The following is a 23,957-nucleotide window of genomic DNA, read 5'->3' as shown; positions in this document are numbered from 1 at the left end:
GATGTGAGGGTAATGAATAAGACATAGTCCCTGCCTTCAGGGAGCTTACTAGCTGGTTGGAGAACAAAAGACACAGATATGTGTAGTAGAAGCAATAATAAAATAATTCACAGAAAACTATGTGAACATGGAAGGGGCAGCAGGGAGAGGTAATTCAAGGATTTTTGGAGCAATTGGCTTTTGGGCTGAATCTTAATAAGTAGTAGTTACTAGGTAAAGAGGAAGAAGCATAGAGAAACGACAGCGAAGACCGTTCACAAGAAAAAGTGAGGCAGTTAGGTGTTACTGTAGCACGAAGGGAAAGGCAGTAGTGAAAAATGACGTGGCGGACAGGCAGAGACTGCTAGTGGAACCTGCATGCGGTGATTAGAAGTTGATACTACATTCGGTGCTCAAAGAACAGAGAAATCCTGCCAGTGGGTCTGTGATCAGGCCAGATTGCAGTCTTCTGTGGCAATTGGGAGGATGCATTTGTGGAGGACAAGACAATTTGGTAGCTAGTCCAGGTGGCAGACATTGAGGACCTAAACCAGAACAATGTTGTAGGAATGGAGATGAGAAGGCAAAACTAAGAATTATTGTGAAATAAAATGAACAGAACCCATTACAACCACAGATGAGGGAGAAGAAGGTCCTAGGACACGGGTGGGCAAACTTTTTGACTCGAGGGCCACAATGGGTTCTTAAACTGGACCGGAGGGCCAGAACAAAAGTATGGATGGAGTGTTTGTGTGAACTAATATAAATTCAAAGTAAAGGAGCGGAGGTGAGAGCAAGAGAACCGGATAGAACAGCCGGATCCGGCCCGCGGGCCGTAGTTTGCCCAAGGCTGTCCTAGGATGATTCTTCGTAGGACCTTTACCTTATATGACTGGGTGACTGCACAGTCTTCTTAGAGAATATAGGAGGAGAATATAGATAACAATATAGAATTGTTATTTTCAACCCACCGAGAGTTTTAATGTGCCTGTGATATAGTTCAAGTGAAATCTAATTAATGCTTAGCAGAGATGTCTATATGACTAGAAATACCTCATTATCAGTACCTTAACTATCTCCTCCTGGATACAGAAATATTTCTCTGTTTCCTGCAACATACTATGCATGCATCTGTCATAACTCTTTCTGTTAATCTCTGTAATCACAGTCCAGTGTTTGGTACGTAACCTCTCCTTAAATGTGAGTGAGTGTGTGAGTGAATAAGACGGTGAGTAGATTATTTTTAAAAGTACTATTATTATTTGTTAGAGAAAGTTTATATTTGGCTTATTCTCATTCTGATTTTTCTGTGTTTGAACCCCTAGCACCTTCCACTGGAAGAATCTCAAATAGTTCCACTTCCTCAGGAGCAGTGGCCCCGGCCAACTCCGCTGGGGGGCAGTCCCAGCCAAGCGACCAGGACACCTTCGTGCAAAGAGCGGAGCACATCCCAGCAGGGAAACGGACTCCCATGTGTGCTCACTGCAACCAGGTCATCAGGTTGGTTGTTTTTGGAATTTCTCGGGGTACTTGATAAGAACGTTGATTTTTATTTATATTTTATTTTCTGAAAGATTCACAATATTATTAGAGAAAATACTCTTGTCACATTTCTATGTAAATGTTATTATTGAAGTAGATAAATATGAATATATTTGTTAGAATTTATTGTAGTGAAAAGTAATCCTGGGCCCTTGAAATTAAAACTAAAAATACCTTTATTTTTTTCCAGTTATTTATTCCTAAGGAAAAATAATGACTAATGTGGCCTTTCAAAGAATAATAAAATGTTAAGACTCAATGGGACCCTGAAGATCATTTATCTGAACTTCATTATTTTGCAAATTATAAAAGTGAGGACTTCCATTTAGATGAAAAAATAACTGGTGACATAAAATAAAGAACTTTGAGTCCTATAGGAAAAAAAATGGGTTTTTGAAGACCTAAGCACTGAAAGATATAATTACTTCCAGGTCCATATATACATAAATGCTTTAAATTTTAGCTTATATCAAAACTTGCTTCTTTATAATATTTTTATCCAAATCTTACTTTATTGTCTTTTAAATTCTACATAGGAAAAAAGGCCCAGAGATCTTAAGTGAGTGCACTGTGCTGGCACTTATTAACCCTCTGAGGGTTTCTTAATAAGTGGCTTTTAAAACGTTCCGAGGTTTAGGTGTGAATGTTGACTGCAGGGATCCCACCAGCAGGACCTGTTGCCTTTGGGAGTTGCCTTGTTGGTAGTAGCAAATGACCAGTTGAAATGACTGTTCATGCTCTGCCCTTGTTTTTAATTTATCCTGTTTTGAAATAGTGGAAACGATGGTATCTCTAAGGTTGAGACGTAACTTGTATTTTCCCTTCCTCTATTACATAATTATTGCTTAGGATCATGTGTCTAATTAATACTTACAAGGGAGCCCAAGAAGCCTCAATACTTTATTTAAGAACCAAATATAAATATGCTGCTCCTGAGCCCACTATTAAATAATAAGTGATTAAAAATAAAATAGCTTTTATATTTTAAAGTTAGTCCATGTTCATTGTGACATATCAAAAATATAGAAAAACTGAAAGCAAAAATTCACCCCTAATTCCACTTCCTAAGCTAGCCACTGTTAGTATTTTAATTCACACTTTTAAAACAAACACAGGACCGATGTTGTTTACAGAAATGGAATCATAATACGATATTTTGTAAGCTGTTTGTATTTTCCATAGTGAGTAGTGCCTGCTTACTAGGAATTAGCCAGGAGCAGTGGTAGCAGTGGCAGTGGTTATGGGAAGAGGAGAAATCAGAGGTTCCCACAGTCCAGCGCAGTATCCGGCACACAGAGGCACTCAGCGAATGTTTGACTGGAACAGGGCACGCAGGACTCGAGACCCACTCATCGTTCAGGCTGCAATATTAATTCAGATAGACTCATTTTTCGACAGGTACTACATATAGGGTTATTATTACAAAATCTAGTTTGGTACTGTTTTACTCCAGTAAATGAAACACTTTTTAGTTATATTAGGTTTAGTATGAATGAAATAAAAAGTTCTAACTTGTCACATTGCTTCAAGTATGGTACTTTGGTTATGTAGACTGGTATTTCAGGATACTACATGGTGGGCAGAGACACCCTCTGTGGAGGCAGGAGTCGCTGCTATTTGTGTGTTGTTGTCAGCATGTAATTGGATGGGTTAACAAAAAGTCAAACTGTATCAGTTGCTGATTCATGCTGTCTGATTATCAAATTCTGTGGCAGCCTGTAATCACCACCATCAGCATATCTGAAAGACTTAGTCTGGAGAGAAATTACATTCCCCACCCTTCCTACCTTGGTTTCAGTTTTAATGCTAGATCAGGATGTGATTTTAATGCACAATCTTCTTGTCATGTGAAATAAATATATATTATATTAATGACATGAATGGCCATTTATTATTGCTCCCCCATCTGTTAAATTTTATATGGCTCTGAATTATCCCAGCACTTGTTATTAGGTAAACTTTAACGCTTCATTTATAGGGAAGTTAATAGGACCCGAGATTACTTCATGTCAAGATCTTCTAACAGTAACTAACAGCACATTTGCTTGGTGCTCAAATGCTGAAGCAGCTTGAATAGATTGTGTCAGTTCATAGGCCCAGTCAAAGCATAATTCTAGTTCTTGGCCTCAATGCCAGTATCACTTACCAAAGCAAGGAGGCGTTGGATCAAGTGACATTCTCTTGTACACCTGTTTTAAAAACAAGCTGCAGTTATAGGCTTGATACTTTCCATACGGGATATTGCAACCTGGCAAACTCTAAGAAGTTTAAGAATTCAGAATTTATATTGTTTGTTTACAATATGTAATTTTGTTTACCACAGTGTAATTTATTTTGTTTGTTTTAAATTTATATTGTTTATTTTATATTTCTTTTCTAAATATTTGACATTTTCAAAAACATTTTTTTTAATGAAGCCAGATTGAGGCAAATTTTGTGTTTTATTTTTTTATTTATATTTTTATTTCAGAGAGGAAGGGAGAGAGAGTTAGAAAAATCAATGATGAGAGAGAATCATTGATTGGCTGCCTCCTGCATGCCCCCTACTGGGGATCGAGCCTGCAACCTGGGCATGTGCCCTTGACCGGAATCGAACCCTGGACCCTTCAGTCTGCAGGCTGGTGCTCTATCCAATGAGCCAAACCAGCTAGGGCTGTTTTATTTTTAGCAAAGTTAATTGTTTTTTAAAACCTCTGAAACCTGAATCACTGAATGTTAGTGCTGAAGTGGTTATCTTTTTGTTTGTTTGTTTTTTTGTTAATCTTTTTCCATTGGGTTTTAGATAGAGGGTAATGAGAGAGAGAGAGAGAAACTTTGATGTGAGAGAGACACATTGATTGAATGCCTTCCACACTCACTCTGACCAGGCCAAGATTGAACCTGCGGTATGTTCTAACCACTGAGAACACTGGCCAGGGCTGAACTGTTATCTCTTATAGTCCATATTTAGCTTAAAATTCCATACATCATTTTATTTGTATCTAATATTTAAAATTTTGTTTAATTTGAATCTAGAAAAGATTATGAATCTTTTGCCTAAATTGTATTATTTCAGCATTACTTTAATTAGTTGCTTTTTACAAATGGATAGGGTGTTACCTTTTAGGAAATTATACTGCAGCTTTGATTGAGTTTGCTATGGAACAGTTCTAATCCATCTGTGATAGGAGTACCATTTCTTCCACTCTTACCTCATGAATATATTGACTGTTGGAGTGGTGGTGTAATAGGGAAACAGAAAATCAGACTAATGTAGCCAAAACCACATTTTAGTTTCCCTGGTCAAATGGGCTTAGGAAAACTCTAGCTTATTCCTTACTTGTCACATCTGGTGGCATTAAAATCTGTTGACCACTTGAATGCATTACATGGAGTTAAATGGGCCGTTCATATTTATCCTCTTAGCATCTTTCTGAAAAAAGAGATTTATGGTGCTTGAATTTCTTCTTAGATATGGAATGCTTTAAAAAAATTGCCCCAATATTATCATTCTGTGTTTGCCTGCACCAGAACAATCACATTCAGTCAACCCATTGTTGATTGCAGTGAGAAAGAGAATTTTAAATTACTGAATTGTTTCTCGCTCAGTAATTTTCATAAGGAGAGCCATCTCAGTTATCCCAAGGAGAGGCCAACAAAGTGTTTTGGCTGCCTCACCAATCTCTGAGCACTCCTTAATTAATAGACTTCGTTTATTTTCCCCTCCGGTTAAGATTTTACTTGAAAATAAAAGGTTTTTGGCCTAATGTGTTAGTCCCTGAATTTAAGGAAACAACCAAAGACACAGACCAAGATTTATGAGCAAAACATAGACCAAAATTTCAGAGTTACTGTAGTGAAAAATCTCTTCCCCTGGATATTTGCATAGCTCACTTTCTCCTTCAGGTCTTTACTCAATTAACAGGGTATCCCTGGCCTACCTCTCCCATCACACACACATACACAGTCTCCCTATCTTCCCTCCCTCTTCACTTGTATCTTCAGCATTTAAAAGCTAACATACCGTATATTTTATTTATCCTTTTTGTTGTCTCTCTCCCTCATACTAGAATGTAAGTCCATGCAAGCAGGGCTTTTTCTGGCCTTGTTTCTTGCTATAGTCTCTGCTCCCAGAACAGGGCCTGGCACATATCACTGCATTTAGCAAATACTTGTTCAGTTGATGAAGGAACTTTTTAAAAATATTTGGAGGAATGAATGATATTAGTGTTGCCAAATTGAAATTATATTCCACTTGTCTCTTATAGAATCACACATTTCTTTCACTTTTCTAATTTTCTAATAACCTCAACATAAAGAATTGACTATAATTGCCTCCAATAAACTTGTTTTTAACTTATCAATATTACCATTTTTTAGAACTTGTTCTTTTGATTCATTATTCTATTGGGGCTCATTTTTCCTATGCACTTATTCTTATCAGGCATGTCTTTCAAAATAAAAAGGCCTTACAACCTTTTAAATGAAATGCAGTATTTTAAAGGACTATTAAGTTAAAGATGGTACTCGGTGAAAGAAGAACTATATATTTTTTGTGTTCCAACTTGGAAAGTTTGGCCATAACCTACTGAGAATGAAGAATTAAGGGTGTCAAAATAAAACGTTTCTAAATTTTTGGAAGGACTGTTAGAATTTCTACTTTGAAGTATTATAAATCTTGAAAGATAATCTCTGTGTTTCATTTTCTTTTACTCTTTTCTCTTCTTGCATGTACGTTTATGTGTATTTATGACTCTGTATGTGTGTCTGTGCATTTTCTCCCAATAATCTTTTTTATTTCATTCTATTTTTCTAGATGTGTTTTTCTTAGATTGTTTGCTCATGTTAGGCCCTCCCTAAAAGTTGAGCATAACAAATACTGACTTATTCATTTTTATTATTTATTATATCTAGTTAAGTAGAATATCAGATTCCATATTTAGTTTGGAGCATGTGAGTTCTTTTTTATGTGCCTTGTTTTAAACTTTTGTTGATTAGCTTTTCATTTTGTTAAAACTTCTTTTGTTTCTAACATTTATTGATGCAGAAAGTTTTAGTCAAATAAAATGTTTAATCTATGGTGGCTGGGCCTTGGAGGGTCCAGCTTTACAGTCATCATCCACCGGGATCTTAGGAAAGTTAGCGAACTTCTAAGATGTTAGCTTCATCTGTTTATAGAGTTCATGTCTATCATTGGGAGTTATTGTGAAAATTAAATAACCAAGGGAAGCAAGAAGTAAGCATTTGATTTCTAAGTTAAATCCCTGTTAGATTGTGCCTGTTTGGTGTATCTCCGTTGGTTGGGCGTCATCCTGTGCAACGAAAGGTTGCCAGTTTGATGCCTGGTCAAGGTGGCTGATCTATGTTTGTCTCTCTCTCTAAAAATCAATCTTAAAAAAAATCCTTAAAAAAATGAATTTGCAATTCTTTTCACCTATTTGTAATCTTTTCTTTTCCTCTGACCTCTTCTCTTAGCTTCATTCCCTAGCTCTTTATTTATTTTTTTATTTTTGGCTTAAGTCTCACAGAAGAGAAATAGGGAAAAAAGTTTCATGCCAAAGCTCTTCCCTCAGCCAGTCAGTGCTTTAACTCTTTCCCCTCCCTCCCTCCATCAGTCAACAAGTATTTAGTAAGGGCTCATGAGGTGCGGAGTATCGTAAGAGGTAGCTGAATACTTAATTCCCCTTTGCGGTTATCCAAGCCTGACATTCCAGTTTACAGATGGAAACCCAGTCCTCCCCGGAACTAGAAGAGCTACTTCAGTCCTAATCCTGTGTTAATGAATTTGTTAAATTAGTCTCTGCTGACACAGAGAAGAGAGTACTTCGTTATAAGCAGAAGATGTTATTGTTTAATCTCTACATAACTTTAAGGGCATTGATGGAAGATACTCTCAGTGCAGCCAAGGAGTATCAGGTTAGGTCAGTATCTGCACAGAGCGTGTTTGTTTAAGAAAGGAAATTTAGCAGGAGCAAGGGTCATTTTCAACTCACTTTTTAAAGGTGCAGAGGGAGTTTCTTTATTGTTGTTAAGATCATTCACTATTCAAATATGATGAAGAAACTAAGGAAATATCTTAAAATTACCCTTTCAATGGACAATATTATTTATCTATTTTTTGTAGTGGACTCTAGTCTAGAAAGCTTTCAAAAAAAAAAAAAAAGAATGCATGTAATAAAGAAAACCTAAATCGCAAAAGAAATCAAAAGAAGAATAAAAATCTTGACTGGGACTATTAAAAATTAACACTGGACAGAAATTTATCATTGAGATTGGATAAGACCCACAACAATGACACACAGACTTGCTATGGTTAGACTAAATTTGGCTTCAAGCCTTTTAGCAGTCAACAAAAAAGGAGTTAAATTTTGCAAATTACTATACAGTGAGATAAATACGTCTATGACTCAGAAGAAGCAAAACTGTTCTTATTGCAAAAATCTGAAAGGAGTTTCTCCAAGGAAGCCTGTGAAAATGGCCCTGTGTGGTCTAACGAAGAACACTTTGAACAGTAGGGAAGAGCAGAGGTGGGTTCCATGGAGCTGTATCCTGTAGCAGGTGTCAGTGCAGACTGATGGCATCACGCTGAACACTGGCCATTAAAGGAGTAATTCTGTGGAATGGGTCTCTCTGATTTGCAGAACCCATTTCTCTGCTGTACTTGAGTTGATCTCAACACATATTTTAGAAAATGGATTTTATTGTTCTTAACCAATTTTCTTAAATCTTTTTTTTTTCTAAGATGAACATTGTTAACTGTTTGGTAACACTGATAAATGTGTTCCAGAAGAAAAACTCTTTATTCCAAGTGCATACCAACCCTTTGCTTTAACAGAATTTGGAGATTGAGGTTGGTTGACTTCTTTTATACACTGAGGACCCTAAGGATACTGGCCTCATGGGGCCATCCAGGCTTGTGGATGAACTGAAGATGTACTCATACTATCTAATAAAAGGGTAATATGCAAATTAACTGTCACTCCATCACAAAGGTGGCGGCACTCATAGCCACAAGATGGCAGTGCCCAGTCCTCTCAGCCCCGCCGGAGTCCCCCAGTCCTGGGTCCGGGGGGAGGCGGCTACTGAGAGCGGGCAACGTGAGCAGCCTGGCGGAATGCTTGCTTTGTTGCCGCAACAACGAGGCAAGCGTTCCACCCTGGCCGCGGAGGGCCTCTGGGCAGTGGGCATGGAGTGGCTGGGGTGGGGGGGAACACTTGCATCATCACCCTGGCGATGAGGCAAGTGTTCCGCGCCCAGCCACGGATGGGCCTCTGGGCCACGGAGAGCCTCTAGGCAGTGGGTGCAGAGCGGCCAGGCCCTGCAGAGAGCTACTGGCACACAGATTCGTGCGCAGGGCTACTAGTATATATATCAAAAAAATCACCCTGGTAAATTGTTTTGAACTACTTTAATGTCCAAACCAATCAATACTAATAAAAGGGTAATATGCTAATTAGATCAGACGTCTTCTGGACAAAGCCGCAGCGGCTGCGAGGGCCGAGGAGGGCCAGCAGCCATGGAGGCTGTGGGGGCCAGCAGCAGCGGCTGCTGTGAGGGCCAGCAGTGGCAGCAGAAGCGGGGTGATGGAGGCAGCACCTTCCCCTGATCAGCCCGGTCACCTCCTGCAGAGGAGCGGGCCTAAGCCATCAATCAGTAGGACATCCCCTGAGGGCTCCTGGACTGTGAGAGTGGGCAGGCTGTGCTGAGGGAACCCCCCCTCCCAGTGCACGAATTTTCGTGCACCGGGCCTCTAGTGGTAGCATAAAACCCTAAAGTTCTACCATATCTTACATTACAGTCACAATAAATTTAGCCTGGCATATATAACCAGATACCCACCTGGTGGAAAAGCTTAGGCTTCTTAAAAACTCTGTGTAACTTTGAACACTATGACTTCTTGGTTTGTCTTTGAAGGAAAACTACTTGCCAAATATATACTGAAAAAATGAAAGAAGGAAGTTGTTGAGCAGGACTGTTACTTATAAACCAGTTCAAAATTGAGAGGCAACCTACCAAAAGTAACATAATTGGTTACATAGTAGGTGATCTGTGGCCCTTCCTCCCCTTCCCCCCCAGGAATTAGTTAACAAAGGCATTCCTTGTTAGTGTTAACAAAACTATAGTACTTTAAAGTTTTTTTAAAAATAATAAAGACTAGTCTCAAGTGCTAAGAGAATTGCATGCACTAGCTTATACAAAATTGCACATTAATAAGAGAAAGGTGAGGGAATTAAGAAGTACAAATTGGTAGTTACAATATAGTCAAAGGGAGGTAAAGTACAGCCTAGGAAATATAGTCAATAATCCTATCTAATAAAAGAGTAATATGCAAATTAACCATCACTCCACTACACCCACAGACCACGCCCACTAGCCAATCAGGAGTGAGTATGCAAATTAACCCCAACCAAGATAGCTGTGGCCACGGACAGAGCAGGAGGGAGGCTCGAGTTTCCTGGCGATGGAGGAAGCCAAGCTTTCCGCACCCTGGCTGGCCCAGGCCTCCATTTAAGGCTACAAAGTTTTAATTATAGAAGATAAATAAATCCCAACAAAAATGGCTTCCACCACGGAGGGAGCAGAAGGCTTGGCTCTGCTCCAGGCTACAAAGTTTCAATTGTAAAAGATAAATAAATCCCAGATACCAGGGCCTCCGCTTGGGTTGCCGGGGGGCGTGGCCAGCCTGCAAACCACCACAGGCCCCTTGCCCAGGTCACCCCACGCCCCAAGGGAACCCCCACCCTGATGCGGGACACCCTTCAGGGCAAACCAGCTGGCCCCCACCCATGCACCAGACCTGTATCCTATCTAATAAAAGAGTAATATGCAGATTGACCATCACTCCAACACACAAGATGGCTGCCCCCTTGTGGTCAAAGATCCTGCCCCCATGTGGACACAAGATGGCCACCACAAGATGGCCAGCAGGGGAGGGCAGTTGGGAGGGACCAGGCCTGCAAGGGAGGGCAGTTGGGGGTGATCAAGCCTGCAGGGGAGTGAAGTTGGGGGCAAACAGGCTGGCAGGGGAACAGTTAGACATCAATCAGGCTGGCAGGGGAGTGGTTAGGGGGTGATCAGCCTGGCAGGCAGAAGCAGTTTGGGGCAATCAGGAAGGCAGGCAGGCGAGCAGTTGGGAGCCAGCAGTCCTGGATTGTGAGAGGGATGTCTGACTGCCCGTTTAGGCCCTACCCCACCAGGATTGGGTCTAAATGGGCAGTCGGACATCCCTTGAGGGGTCCCAGATTGGAGAGAGTGCAGGCTGGGCTGAGGGACACCCCCTTCCCCCAGTGCACAAATTTCGTGCACCGGGCCTCTAGTATTTTAATAATTACGTATGGTGCCAAGTGCATACTGGAAATATTCGAAGTGGGGGACACTTTGTAAAGTATATGATTGTCCTAATCACTATGTTGTGCACCTGAAACGAATACAAAATAATATTGAATGTAAACTGTAATTGAAAAATAAAAATTTAAGTTCTTTTTTAAAAAAGATACAAGGCAACAAAAAGTGGAATGAGAAAACAGAACACATCCCACAGAACACATTTTAATCATTATCAAGAGCCCTCCTACTTTCTTGATTCTTGCAGAATTAAGTGCTGGTTCTTAGTAAACATCAATGTATTCACAAAAAAATTCCTAATTCCTAGTTACTGTATATCAAGGTTTATATTATTGCCTAAATAACATAAGGCTAAAACTAAAAAAAAAATAAAAATAAAAATGATGTGACTTTATGATGCTTATTACTGTGACTTTTCTATAAATCTGCCTAAAAGTCAGGTATTTGATCTTAATAACAACTACCCTATGGTGGCTCAGTGACGGTAACCGACGATGAGGGTATCAAAAGCAGAGTATCAGTTCACTAGAGCACTATACTAGGAATCAGTAAATTCAGCTTCTGGCCTTCACTCAATCAGTGATTTTATGGAATTTGTCATATATTTTGAACATTGTGTATCTCAGCTTCTCCATCTGTTAAACTGAGTTTTTAATAACTGTCCTGGACTATCTCACAGGGATGTTGTGCGGACAAATTAGATAAATGTAAAAGTGCCTTGGAGGTAAAGCTGCTCTATGAATAAAAATTAGTGTGATGCAGCTACTGAAAAGAATGTTGCAGAGGCCGAAATGGTTAATCTCTATAGGCTTCGTGACTAGATAAGGCTTCATAATGGATTCCTGTCAAGCAAATGGAATCCATCTTAACAGTTCATGACTGTATGGCATTTTGTAGGGGAAAAATCTCTTTACAAACATTTGTTACCTTGATATACATGTGCATTGAAAATAAGTCATGCTTCAATTAAATAAAACCTTTCCAAGTAGCTTCAAACAATCTCCGATACAAGTTTACAATTTCTGCAGTCATTTTGGAGGGTGAGGATTTGATGGGTTTAATAAAGTTGAGAAATATATGAAACTATGTGTGGGGAAGAGAAATTAACTGGGATGTCTTATCAGGCAGTACTATTTTTAAGACCCTAACATTACCAAATTGAGAATTTTATTTTGTTTATTTTATAGAAATGCCAAACTCTCATCTCTGCCTAAATCACTATTTTTTCTAGTTATTTTATTTTCTATCACAGTTAACATCCTCATTCTTAATCATAATCATGACACAGACAGACTCACTCATTATAACTCAAAAAACATAACTACCAAATCTCTTGAAGATAGAATAAAGGGGCGGGAGTATGGCCCTTCAGTGTTCTTACTCATCCCCTTTTTTCACATAAATGCACAGAGTTCCTGTGTAACTTTACAGCACCCATGCATTGAGTCCTTGAGAAGGAGAAGTGAGCAAATCTTTCATTGTTTAGACATTGTATAAAAGAGGTCCGGTCCAGGCAAACCTGAGAAACTTTGATTCCTGAGCCAACTTGATCTCTGTACTTCTGGCAGGGGACCGTTCCTAGTGGCCCTGGGGAAATCCTGGCACCCAGAAGAATTTAACTGTGCTCACTGCAAAAATACAATGGCCTACATCGGATTTGTGGAGGAAAAGGGAGCCCTGTATTGTGAGCTGTGCTATGAGAAATTCTTTGCTCCAGAATGTGGCCGATGCCAAAGGAAGATCCTTGGAGTAAGTATTAGAAATCGTTACATTCTGAGTGAATTTTAAAATAGAATAATTTTTGTTATCATTTTGACATTTTTTTTCTTCTTGCTGGATACCCTCTCTATTTCATCACTATTTATTATTGTAAAGCAACACTAAACAGACCTCTGTAGATAGGACTTATGGGTGGTAAGTTGTCTTTGGTTTTGTCTTACTGAGTGTTGGCTTGTCTGGTGAAAGTCTAGCCACTGTGAGGAAAAGTAATTAACTGTGGGTGTGCTACCTCAACAAGACCCTATTTGCTCAGGAATGAAGAGGTCGTACAGGACCACACACATATCAGATTTCTCAGAACCGACACCTTCACTGTTTTAAATTAAATTCCATAGCTTTTATAAGAGCAGCATTTCCCTATTTGTCAGGGTTCAAGCACAGGACACAGATCTCGTGAAGTATATAAAACAGGCTTATAAATGATGTATTTTTCTTGAATGCATATAATGTTTAAAAATATAACTCAGTTTTATGAGAGTATAGAAAAATAATAAAACCACACCTTTTTAAATTTTTTTTGAAAAAAGGAGTAATTTAGGTGTCAGGTAATAATGAATAATAATGAATGAATGAATGAATTTCCTACCCTGGAATACCCAGTTTGCAATTACAAAGTAAGAGTCAGGCATTTCCTATGGGCGACCAGGAGTTGGAATTTTACTTTAGAAGCAGCCAAGTTGCCTGGTCTCATACGAAACTCATACCAGTAACACAGAATTTGGAAATGGCATTGATGAATTCTGCTATTCTCAATATGAAAATATAATAATGAAACTCTAAATTAATATCAAGAGAAAAGTGAGCATGAATTATAGAGTAGTCTTAGTGTTAGAATATATCTTTAAGTATGCCTAAAACTTGGAGGACACTTAGAAATCAGAAATATACCACATGAAATATTTCTATATTATTAATTTATACAATATTTTTGGAACAAAAGGATAGAATGATTCAGGCTGTACCTTCCCAAATGAAAAGTAATACTGTTTTAGTATATAAATCTAAGGATTCTAGAATAATTAATAAAACAAAGTCAAGTAACAGTCTTAGAACCAAATGATGCTCTAGGAAATGGAAGCCTTATACTCATTGCTTCAGAGGTGGGCCAGCCCTTCACTAAAGGACAGAGCCTCTGGATTGCGTTTTACTTGTTCAAATGTCACCGAAACCAAGGTTCGACTGCCTGCCACTCGAAAGCCAAACTCGCAAGACAAATGCTGGTAAAAAGGAAAGAAGCTTATTCAAGTGCCAGTCACCTGAGAAGACAGGGGGGACTCATGTTGCAAATCCCATTTCCCCACCTTAGTGAAAGCAGAGGTTTTCATAAGGAGGGAGAGGGAAAACAGAACAAAGAAATCAAGGGGGTTGGGCTGAAAAGTTCTCTACATGCAGACCAGCACAGTCCATTCCAATAAGGATCTTGAACTGGTCAAGTGATGGTCTGGTATCATCCAGTTCTGCGTTATCCTGGTTGTATGGTTGAAGGTCAGCAAATTTCCCGGAACTGGGATGACCAAAGGTCCAAGTCTGTATCTTCTGAAGTTAGTTCCTAGGATTCTTACACAAACATGCTGTTTATCTATAAGCTACATATTAATCAGAGTCAGCATTGACAGAAACAATGTCAAAAGAATGGTGGGGTGGGTTACAATCCCCACTGTTACATGAATACCTACTAAAGAAGGAATAGTAACCTATCTCAAGTATATAAAGGGAAGGATATACTTGAAGCCTTGGGAAATGATTTGGTTGATTGCACATTTGTAGTACATGTTCATGGTAATCTTTTGGGATCTAAATAACTGTCATTTCTTTCCATTGTCCTTCAATAGTGAACTCTGGCATTTTCTATGGCTAATGTATTCTATATCATTTTCTTTTATTTTCATAATATTTTTATTAAAAGAGAAAATATTTCCCCTTATAACAATTAGAAAATACAAAAAAATGTAAAGAATGAAATTAAAATGACCTATATATTTACCAATCCCAGGTAATTCCTGTTAACCTTAGGATGAATTTTCTTCCAGTTTGCTCCTTATAAACAAATCACTTACAAAATAATAACCATACTTTATGTATAGCATCTTCTTTTTGTGATAAATATTATGGAAAGAGTAAATTCCCATGTTATTAACTGTTCCTCAAAAATGATTTTTAATGGCTCCATCTCTTTCTCTCAATCCAAAAAAATGATTCCTTGCAAAACCAACTGCCCAAGACTTTTACTAATTAAAAGTTTTGACACTTGGTATATTTAATCATAGGGCCATTGTTGGCTAGAATCCGTACTTTATGGTTCAAATTTTAGATACAGCTGATTCCCAAAACACTAAACACGTGTTAAATGGGTTGGATTACACTGATTAGGTTATTGTTTTCATAATGCACCAAAGTATAGGTTTGTTTTAGTTTTTAAATGTTTGCCCTTCATCCATGAGATTTTCAAGATAATCTTATGAAACCTTTATAAGTTAATGTTTCCTGACACCCTTTGAGAGAAAGCAGAATGTATTATAGCAAGCGCTTATGAAAAGCTTCCTTTATTCACCACTTGTATAATTTTTAACACACTAATCATTCTCTAAATAAGTTTATTGGTAGTATTTGTGAAAAATGCACAAAAAGTGCATTAGTTGAGATGATTTTCAAGTTTGTCCTTACGTATCTCCTGTTACTTAGGAGGAAAGCTCAAGACAAAGACAACATATATATATCTGCTTTGGGTCAGTTTAGAATGGCTATTGGTTTAGCTAGTAGAATAAGTATTTGTATATTGTCATCTTTCTTTCTCATCCAATTATTTTTCTGTAACAGGAAGTCATCAGTGCTTTGAAACAAACTTGGCATGTTTCCTGTTTTGTGTGTGTGGCCTGTGGAAAGCCCATTCGTAACAATGTTTTCCACTTGGAGGATGGCGAGCCTTACTGTGAGACCGGTAAGCTTCTGAAGCCAGTAGTTTCTTAAGTTCTGAATGAAGGTAAAACAGCAACCCTTATATTGCTATAAAGTTGAAAGGAAATATTAGGCAAAATAATTTTCCTAATTATTTTAGGAACATTTAATGTTACCCTAAATATATAGCAAAAATCTATATATAATTTTATCCGACTCTGTCAAAATAGATATTCCCAACCTAAGAGATGTGAGCATGTAAGCATTACTTAGGAGAAAAATATTTTGCTTGAATCTTCAATAATTTATGTTTATAAATTCTAACAAATCATGTAGCTTACAGCCACATCTTCAACTTCAGTAAGTAAATTTTGATTGGTTATAAACATGAAAGATGTTCAACTTTTGAATATGATACTGATTTTCTCTTTAAGACAATTACCTTGACAATAAATTGGAAGTCCTTTGTTACTTTTACTGAATAGTAGGAGGAGGGTAATCCTGGCTTGGATTACTCCCTTGGTAAAGTTATTTTTAATAAACTAGGCTCTAAGGACCAATCTACTAACTCTGGACACTTCCTTTTCCTTCCCAAAGGCTGTAAATGGACTTTCATAATGCTTATTTATTAATATTACCCTTACCTAGATATTACTACTACATATACATTTTTTCCAAAAATAAAATATTTTTCTTTTATCATGCCTTCACTCACTATACTGCATTCCCACTATGGAGTTTTATTGTTGTTCTGCCTTGAATATCAAAGTGTGGTGCTGGAAGAAGGAACTATTCCACAGAGTCAAGTTAAAGGAGCAGTCAGCTTCTAATTTGAGGCTGGTCAACACCACCCCATTTTTGCTCGCTCAATGTCCTCTTGTTTTCACCTTCCTCTTAGTCCCCTAGTTAGGACCAATCTCGATCTACGTCAGCCAGAAGCCCTGTGGAAATTACCGTGAGCACCTACCTTGGGAGCTTTTGGGGGACAGGTTGGCTATAAGCTGTCTGCCCTGATTCAGCCAGAATATTTCACACTTTGTAATGCCACTTAATTCTTCTGAAGAAAGAGCTGTTGGTTTGTTTTAAAAGCTTTGCAAGACATTTTGACTGTCAGGTAATTCCTATCTAGTCAAAACATATAAAACTAACCTTAATATAATATTTAATATAGTCTAAAGAAGTCATATTTTTAAAACCCTGAAATTGCTTGCAGGAAGGAAAAAACATTATTGGAGTCTTATTTAAGTGTCACTTCTAATCATCTTGGTCTATTTTTGTTCTTTTTCTTTAACCTCCCAGACTTGTTCTTAACCCAGTCCACTATTCCAACACCTAGGAGCCATCTGGGATTCTGCTCTTCCCCGTCTTCTCCCCATGTCCAATTTAATTAATAAATTCTAACGTATACCCCCAATCTGTATACTGAATTCATTCCTTTCTCTTCCTTTCAGCAATAACATTAAATCCATCTCATTCTCACCCTTTGCCTGGGCATTATAATTGCCAACTAAATGGTATATCTTCTGTTCCCCAGTCCTCAAATAGCAGTTATGGTAACATTTGTTTAAATGTGAATCCAGTAGTGCTTAATACCTTCGTGGCTTCCATTAGAGTAAAAACTGGATTCCTTCCCAGGGCCGGCTTTGCCAACCTCACTCCTGCCCACCTTCCTTCCAGTCACTGGCTTCCAGCCTCCAGCCATACCTGTCCCCGTGTTGCTTCTGAGCATGTTAAGGTCCTTCCCACCGCAGAGCTTTTGTATTGCTCTTTCTTCTAACTGGATGTCTTTCCCAGCTTTTCCGTGGTCGTCCCTCTTTCCCTTTTCAAGTTTCAACATAACTATTACCTCCTCAGAGAGCCTTCTCTATCCCACCTATAATGTTATATAACAGTTATTTTACATCCCTCAGTTATTTTATATCACATCACCATTTTCTTTCCTTCATGATACTTTTTAGAATCTGAAATTATTTGTTATTTATTTTAAAAATACAATAAATTAGGACAGTCGGCTCCCAAGGAGAATATAAGCCCCATGAGGAGAGCAATCACATCTGTCTTCTTCACCACCATACCTCCGACCAGAGCCTAGAACAGTACCTGGCACACAGTAGAACTCTATAGCTGTGTTGAACAAATAGTGCTAAGGAATATTAAAGATTGCTAAGAAAGGTGAATCAAGTTGCACAAGATAGCCTACATCCTCTTCCAACCCAGATTGTATTAAAAACGTCAAAGACCAAAAAGTGAACCATGAGTAAACACACATATAAAAGAAAATTAAAATGCCAATAAATCTAATCCTATATAATAAAAGCCTAATATGCAAGTTGTCCCCTTGACTGGGAGTTCAACCAGGGGGTGGGACTGGCCGGCCAACCGCAGTAAGGGAGGCCCCGGGGGACGTCAGGCAGCCGTGGGAAGGGAGGTCCCAGCCAGCAGCCAGCAGCCGCTAGGGACCCCACCTGTGCACAAATTCCATGCACTGAGCCTCTAGTTTAGTAATAATGAAGAAACATCTTGTCAAAACTGCTTTCTTCAGGAGGAAGTCCTATTAATATTTTATAACTACAACCTCTGTCAAGTAAATGGTGTTCTCTAGCTAATGATTTTAAGCATGAAGTCATAAAATTGAAAGGAAAATATAGCAAAAAAACAACAACGTAGTGGCTAATACTGTAATGTAGTCCAGCTAGAAACTCACTTGTGGCGTTTATTCATGGAAGTCTCCTGTGACTTTTTTTTCTTCCTTACCAAGTCAGATATACTATAAAATTTGCAAATATCAGGTATTTCTTCTTGGTTTAAGTTCATTAGTCTTATTATTGCTAGTTATTAGAAGTTCTGTTGTATTATATTGAGACAGTCATGTCTATTGATAACTTATGTGTTCTTTTTTATACATATTTTGGCATTGAAATAGTTGGAGAGAAATGAAAGATATTACAAGGAAAAAAAGAATAAAGGATGTTAAGTTGTGTAAATAATGTTTACCAAGTGTATCTAAAGCCAAATATGCCATCTGACAGTTTTCTGGTTACTAGTGACTTTATCTTCATAATCTCATTCAATTCAGATTTTGTTGCTGCTTTCTAGGAACTGTCATTCTACAGCAGTCATGTTAAATTACGTCTCCTCCTCCCACACAGATTATTATGCCCTCTTTGGTACTATCTGCCGTGGATGTGAATTTCCCATAGAAGCCGGCGACATGTTCCTGGAAGCCCTGGGCTATACCTGGCATGACACTTGCTTTGTGTGCTCAGTAAGTGAATTCGTCTCCAAAACAAAGGAGCACAGTATGGCCGATTCAAGCATAAACACTAACTGGAAATAACAGTGATTGTATCTTCCAGTCCTTCAAACCTAAAAATATTTTTACAGTAATTTTGAAAGTTGTTAATTAAAAATTTTTGGCACTTTTAAAAATTATTTTGCATAGAATAAGATGCTTACCCATTAGAGAAAATTCTATTTTTAATACATTTTTGTTTATAAGGAGAAGCTATATATTTTTAAAAACAGTTAAAAGTCCTTTACTTAAAAAAAAACAACAACCACCTCTTAATGGAATGTTTTTTAGTAATTTTTGGAAGCACAGGTACTTCTTAAAATAGAAATAAATAATTATAAAAAAATCTATTGAATTAACATTGGAAGTAAAGTATAGGGTGATTTTTTTCATTAGCAGTAGTCCATAAATATTTTTTGAGACTATAATAAACATATAGTAATATGTTTACCTATTGCATTTGATACTTTAATATTTTTATTTTATTTTATTTTTTTATTTTTTTATTTTTAAATATATTTTATTGATATTTTACAGAGAGGAAGGGAGAGGGATAGAGAGCTAGAAACATCGATGAGAGAGAAGCATCGATCAGCTGCCTCCTGCACACCCCCCACTGGGGATGTGCCCGCAACCAAGGTACATGTCCTTGACCGGAATCGAACCCAGGACCCTTCAGTCCGCAGGCCGACGCTCTATCCACTGAGCCAAACCGGTTTCGGCTATTTTATTTTTTTACAAGCATAGATTCAGAGATTAACATTAATGTAAGATATATTTTTGAAATTTAGCAAGTAAATATCAATAAAGGTACTTTGTTCAGATGTTTGATTTTTGAAAATTAGTTTTAATATATCTAAATAGCTTTTATTACCTATTGTGTGAAGGGAGAAAAGTCATGTTAATTGAAGTCAAATGATTATTCCAAATGTTACCATTCAGCTCTTTAGTTTACCTCATTTGTCTCTTAGATGTTATAAAATTTATTTCAAGAACAACTTTTAGCCCGGCAGGTGTGACTCAGTGGTTGAGCATCAACCCATGAACCAGGAAGTCATGCTCATCCTGGTCAGGGCACATGCCCAGGTTATGTGCTTAATCACCAGTAGGGGACGTGCAGGAGGTAGCAAATCAATGATTCTCTCCCACTCTCTTTCTGAAATCAGTAAAAACCTATTTTTAAAAAAATTAATGAAAACTTTTAGCAGATTTGTCTTCATGAGCATTATAATTAACAAAGGCATTAGGAAAGACAAGAAGACATACGTGGATAGCTAACTGACTGCATAATCATCCAGCAGTGAGATGGTTGACCAGGGTTTTCACTATAAAAAACAAAGGGATGTATTAATAAGAACTCTCAAGTATTCTATGTCTGTGTTTTTGGGGGCTTGGGAATGTTTGGTAAAGCAATTGTGTTTTCTGTTTGAATGCTTTGGTTCTCTACAACAGGAGGCAGATTAAAAGCATTGATTAGAATTTGGGAAGAGAAATTGTATTTAGTGTGACCTCTTTAGGTGTTAGTTTTTCTTTAGGGCCAATTGCTTCACCCCCAATAAAGAGAAATAATGATAAATAACTTAAATAAATTAGGATGCATTCCAGAAAAAGTCATTCTTCATTGTTCTTGAAAGATTACATGAAATATAGTCATTGTGAATGTCAGGATGTCTAACAACCAACTAAAGTGCTTTTATTAACTATTGGGTGACAAATCATTTTCTCTTTCATGCACACTTGATAAAATAATGATATTCTCTTATATAATGCTTTTTTCCCCCAGGTATGTTGTGAAAGTTTGGAAGGTCAGACCTTTTTCTCCAAGAAGGACAAGCCACTTTGCAAGAAACATGCTCATTCTGTGAATTTTTGAAAGTCGACAGTTCAGGAGAAGAGAAAGAAATTTGAAGAGAAAGAGAAGAATTAAAATTACCAATTAATTTTTAGGTTTAATATTTATATGGATTTTTGAAAAATAATAGTAACACTGAAGGGATAAATTCTAGCTTTAAAAACCAAATCTATGAGAAATATTTGGCTTCGTAACGTAAAGAGACAGTTTGACATTTGTTATTACTTTTTCCTTGTATTTTCTGCCCATAAAGTAACTTTTATAAAAACCACTTTCCTGGTTGACTATTAAATTCATCTTAGAATAAGTTAGCAAAGAATTGAATTTTAGAATAAAAACTACAACGTCTATGCTGAAATAATTATGCTTTTCTTCTTAGGTAGTTAAAAGTAAATCTGTAAAAGGCAATGAAAATGCCTTATACTTTATCAATAAGCAAAACATTGTGTTTTTTAAAAATTAGCGTTCATCTTTCAAACAGTAAAAGGAGTTTAAACAGAGTTTTATCAGTAGTAGTAGGTGTCCCTTTTTAAAAACTATGTTCATTTTTAAATTTTACAGTTGATCATTCCAGTAGGAAAGGTCAATGAGATTTTGATCAAAATGTGTCATGCCAATAAGAGATGCCACCATACAACTTGTAAGTCTCAAATTTTTGCCTTTTTAAAAATATGACCATTTTTATTCATTGTTTTATTACTTATAATAGTCAAACTCTTTTTTTCTCTCTTCCTTCATGCTCTGGTAAAGAGCTAATTGAGTAACTTGGGACTGTGAGAGTTTTCTCTCTCTTAAAGAGAATAAATAGAATGTGGTTGGGAATTATGGTATATTCCCCTCTCAAAATTACCCCTTTTTTGACAATGAATTAGTTTCAGATTTGTACTACTGACAGATGAAGGTTTGAGACTCTCTTTGCAGAATAATTTTTTTCTCGAATCTCTATTAGAAAAATAAAAGATTGGTTTGAGCATGTGATAAAATTTAGATTGTTTTTTTATTTTGATAGTTCTCTTTCAGTAATAAATGAACCACTTCCAGATGTGATCACGAAGTTTGAAAACTTTTATGCACAGAGGTTTGGTGGTTAAGTATTCAGGCTGGCCCATTATTTGTTTTCTTCATCTGGGGAAAAAATATATGTAGCTACCACATGAAGACAGAAAACTGTGGAAAAATAAGAAAAGAAATTACAGCGTTTGGTAGTTTTTCTCTTTGTTTCCAGAATGGATGAAAGGTCATGATTCCACTAAGTTGTAATTTAAATTTGTTTGGAGCAAGGTGCTTTTAAATTTGAGATTGAGCCCCAAGTCCTTTCTCTCCTATCACTTACTAATGACTGCACTTCCATTGTGTACATGTTTGTTGTAGAGGGGAGTTTTAGGCTACGATATATGTTGAGCTTCCCTAAGAACTTTTTACGGCATCTGTCCTGAAAGCTGTTAATTTATGGTCTAGCAGATTTAAATTATATGCAGATAATTATTAACTGGGATAGAAGAAGGAGAAGAGTGACACAAAATGGCAAACGGAATGCTTCACCAGTAGCAACCCTGAATGATCTCCTCACCCTGCGTCTTGTAGGGAAGCAGGATGTGTTTGTGTGTGTGTTTTAAGTGCTGGAACTGAATTGTGTATTATTTCTTGTTGCTGCTGAAACCACCTATAGAAGACATACTGGCTAATATGCGTTGTCATATCTTAATGTCGGTCTTTTGCTTTACACAGTATAAAGTAGTTGGTGGTTTTGTTGTGGTGTGGTAGAAGTTTCTTTTTGTTATTTAGTTTTGCCTTTATAGCTTATATGCCAAGATAGTATTTGATAAGTCAATGGCATTTGGATATCTCCTTCAAAAAATTTTATTTGACCTGGATTGCTTATACAATTATCTTACATTAATATATCATTTTTATTAGACTTTTCTTCAAGTTATTCATAGAGCATAATGTTGCATTTCTCTAAATTTTATTCCTAAGAGTGTGTAACATTACTTCCTAATTTATCATCATCATTGTGCTTTGTCCTTCTCTACTGTCGGTTCCTAAAACAGTTAATTCTATGAAATAAATATTGATTATAACCCAGAAGGATCTCAGTTTTCCAGTGGGGAATGCCATATTTAACACCCCAGCATTAATCTCTTAAAAACTCAGGCAGAGCACTTTCTTATTCTGGTGAGCTCCCTGAATATTTATTTTTCTGATTATAGATGTTCCATGTCAGTAGCATTTTTAAATTATTACCTCTTTATTGTAGAGCATTTATTTTTAATCTCTCTAGATGTATATTTTGGAAAGCTGTACCTGGTACAATACAGATTAAAATCATAGTACCCGACTTTTAAAACACCCCCTACTAGGACCTCCCAGTTTGAATAACAAGGACAGAACATTGCCCCTGAGGGAGCAGCCTAACAGGAATCCCCTATGCTTGTGCTTATGCTTATGCTTATAGTAACTTGCATACTTCCTATTGATTCAGGTTACATTTAGAGTCTAAAGCTAAAACCTAATCATTTGATCAGGATTAAGACAAACAGAAATAAGAGTTTAAATCTTCAAAATATCAGTCCAGCATTATGTGTAAAAATGATCTACAACAAAAATGTCTTTGTAGTACCATTTTCAAGGGGCACTATCTTCAGGTCACTTACTTCTCTAGAAAATCCTGTCTTCCTGTCCCTGTTCAGGTGTGAACCTGCTGGCAGCACGTTAACCTGTCAGTGATGTTTGCAGTCTAGTGGTCCCCGATGAAGGAGAGGCTTGCAAGCAGGGAGGGGGGCACATGCTGAGTAATTATACACACATCCAACGTGGCGTCCGTTTGTCACTCTTCATCCCCCAGATATTTTAAGGTTTTGGGTTTGAATTCTCAATGTATCATTTGCCTTATCTATTAATCTCTATTTTCTGTTTCTTTACATTTTTAAGTTTATATATATATATATGTCGTGCTGTTTTGCTTTTGGATGTATTTTCTAATTAAAAATCACACAAGAAATTAATACCTTAATGAGCACATAAGAAATAAATGGCTGCAATGATGTAGACAAGCTCTCCTGGTCTTTCTTTTGGGGTGGCAAGTAGTTTCTATTAAGTTATCATGGGGAAAAATCATGTTCAAAGGACAAGAAGAGATATAATAATTCCCAGGAGAATCCCCTTATGACATTTGCTTATCACATTTCCCAGAAACAAAACATTTGAAAATATTGTCACATTTATTTTACTTTAACCCTTTAAAAAAAAAAAGTATTTTTATTGATTTCAGAGAGGGAATGAGAGGGAGAAAGA

At 37.2% G+C, this 23,957-nt stretch overlaps 1 protein-coding gene across 7 annotated transcripts in view; it reads left to right on the top strand.

Annotated features, from left to right (window-relative positions):
* PDLIM5 (PDZ and LIM domain 5) overlaps window positions 1-23,712 on the top strand; it is a 234,544-nt gene extending 210,832 nt beyond the window's left edge. For all 7 annotated transcript variants that reach the window (XM_080641045.1, XM_080641044.1, XM_080641043.1 and 4 more), the window contains 5 exons: window positions 1,305-1,479; window positions 12,414-12,594; window positions 15,442-15,562; window positions 18,669-18,784; window positions 20,595-23,712. In XM_080641045.1, coding sequence (XP_080497171.1) covers window positions 1,305-1,479; window positions 12,414-12,594; window positions 15,442-15,562; window positions 18,669-18,784; window positions 20,595-20,684 — 683 coding nt within the window. In that variant the 3' untranslated portion in view covers window positions 20,685-23,712. The remainder of the gene's footprint in view (window positions 1-1,304; window positions 1,480-12,413; window positions 12,595-15,441; window positions 15,563-18,668; window positions 18,785-20,594) is intronic.
* Window positions 23,713-23,957: the final 245 nt, after the last annotated feature.

This window comes from Plecotus auritus (assembly GCF_963455305.1).
Source record: "Plecotus auritus genome assembly, chromosome: 1".
Lineage (NCBI taxonomy): Eukaryota > Metazoa > Chordata > Mammalia > Chiroptera > Vespertilionidae > Plecotus > Plecotus auritus.
The sequence above is the reverse complement of the archived record's forward strand: the minus strand, read 5'-3'. Positions and strand labels throughout refer to the sequence as shown.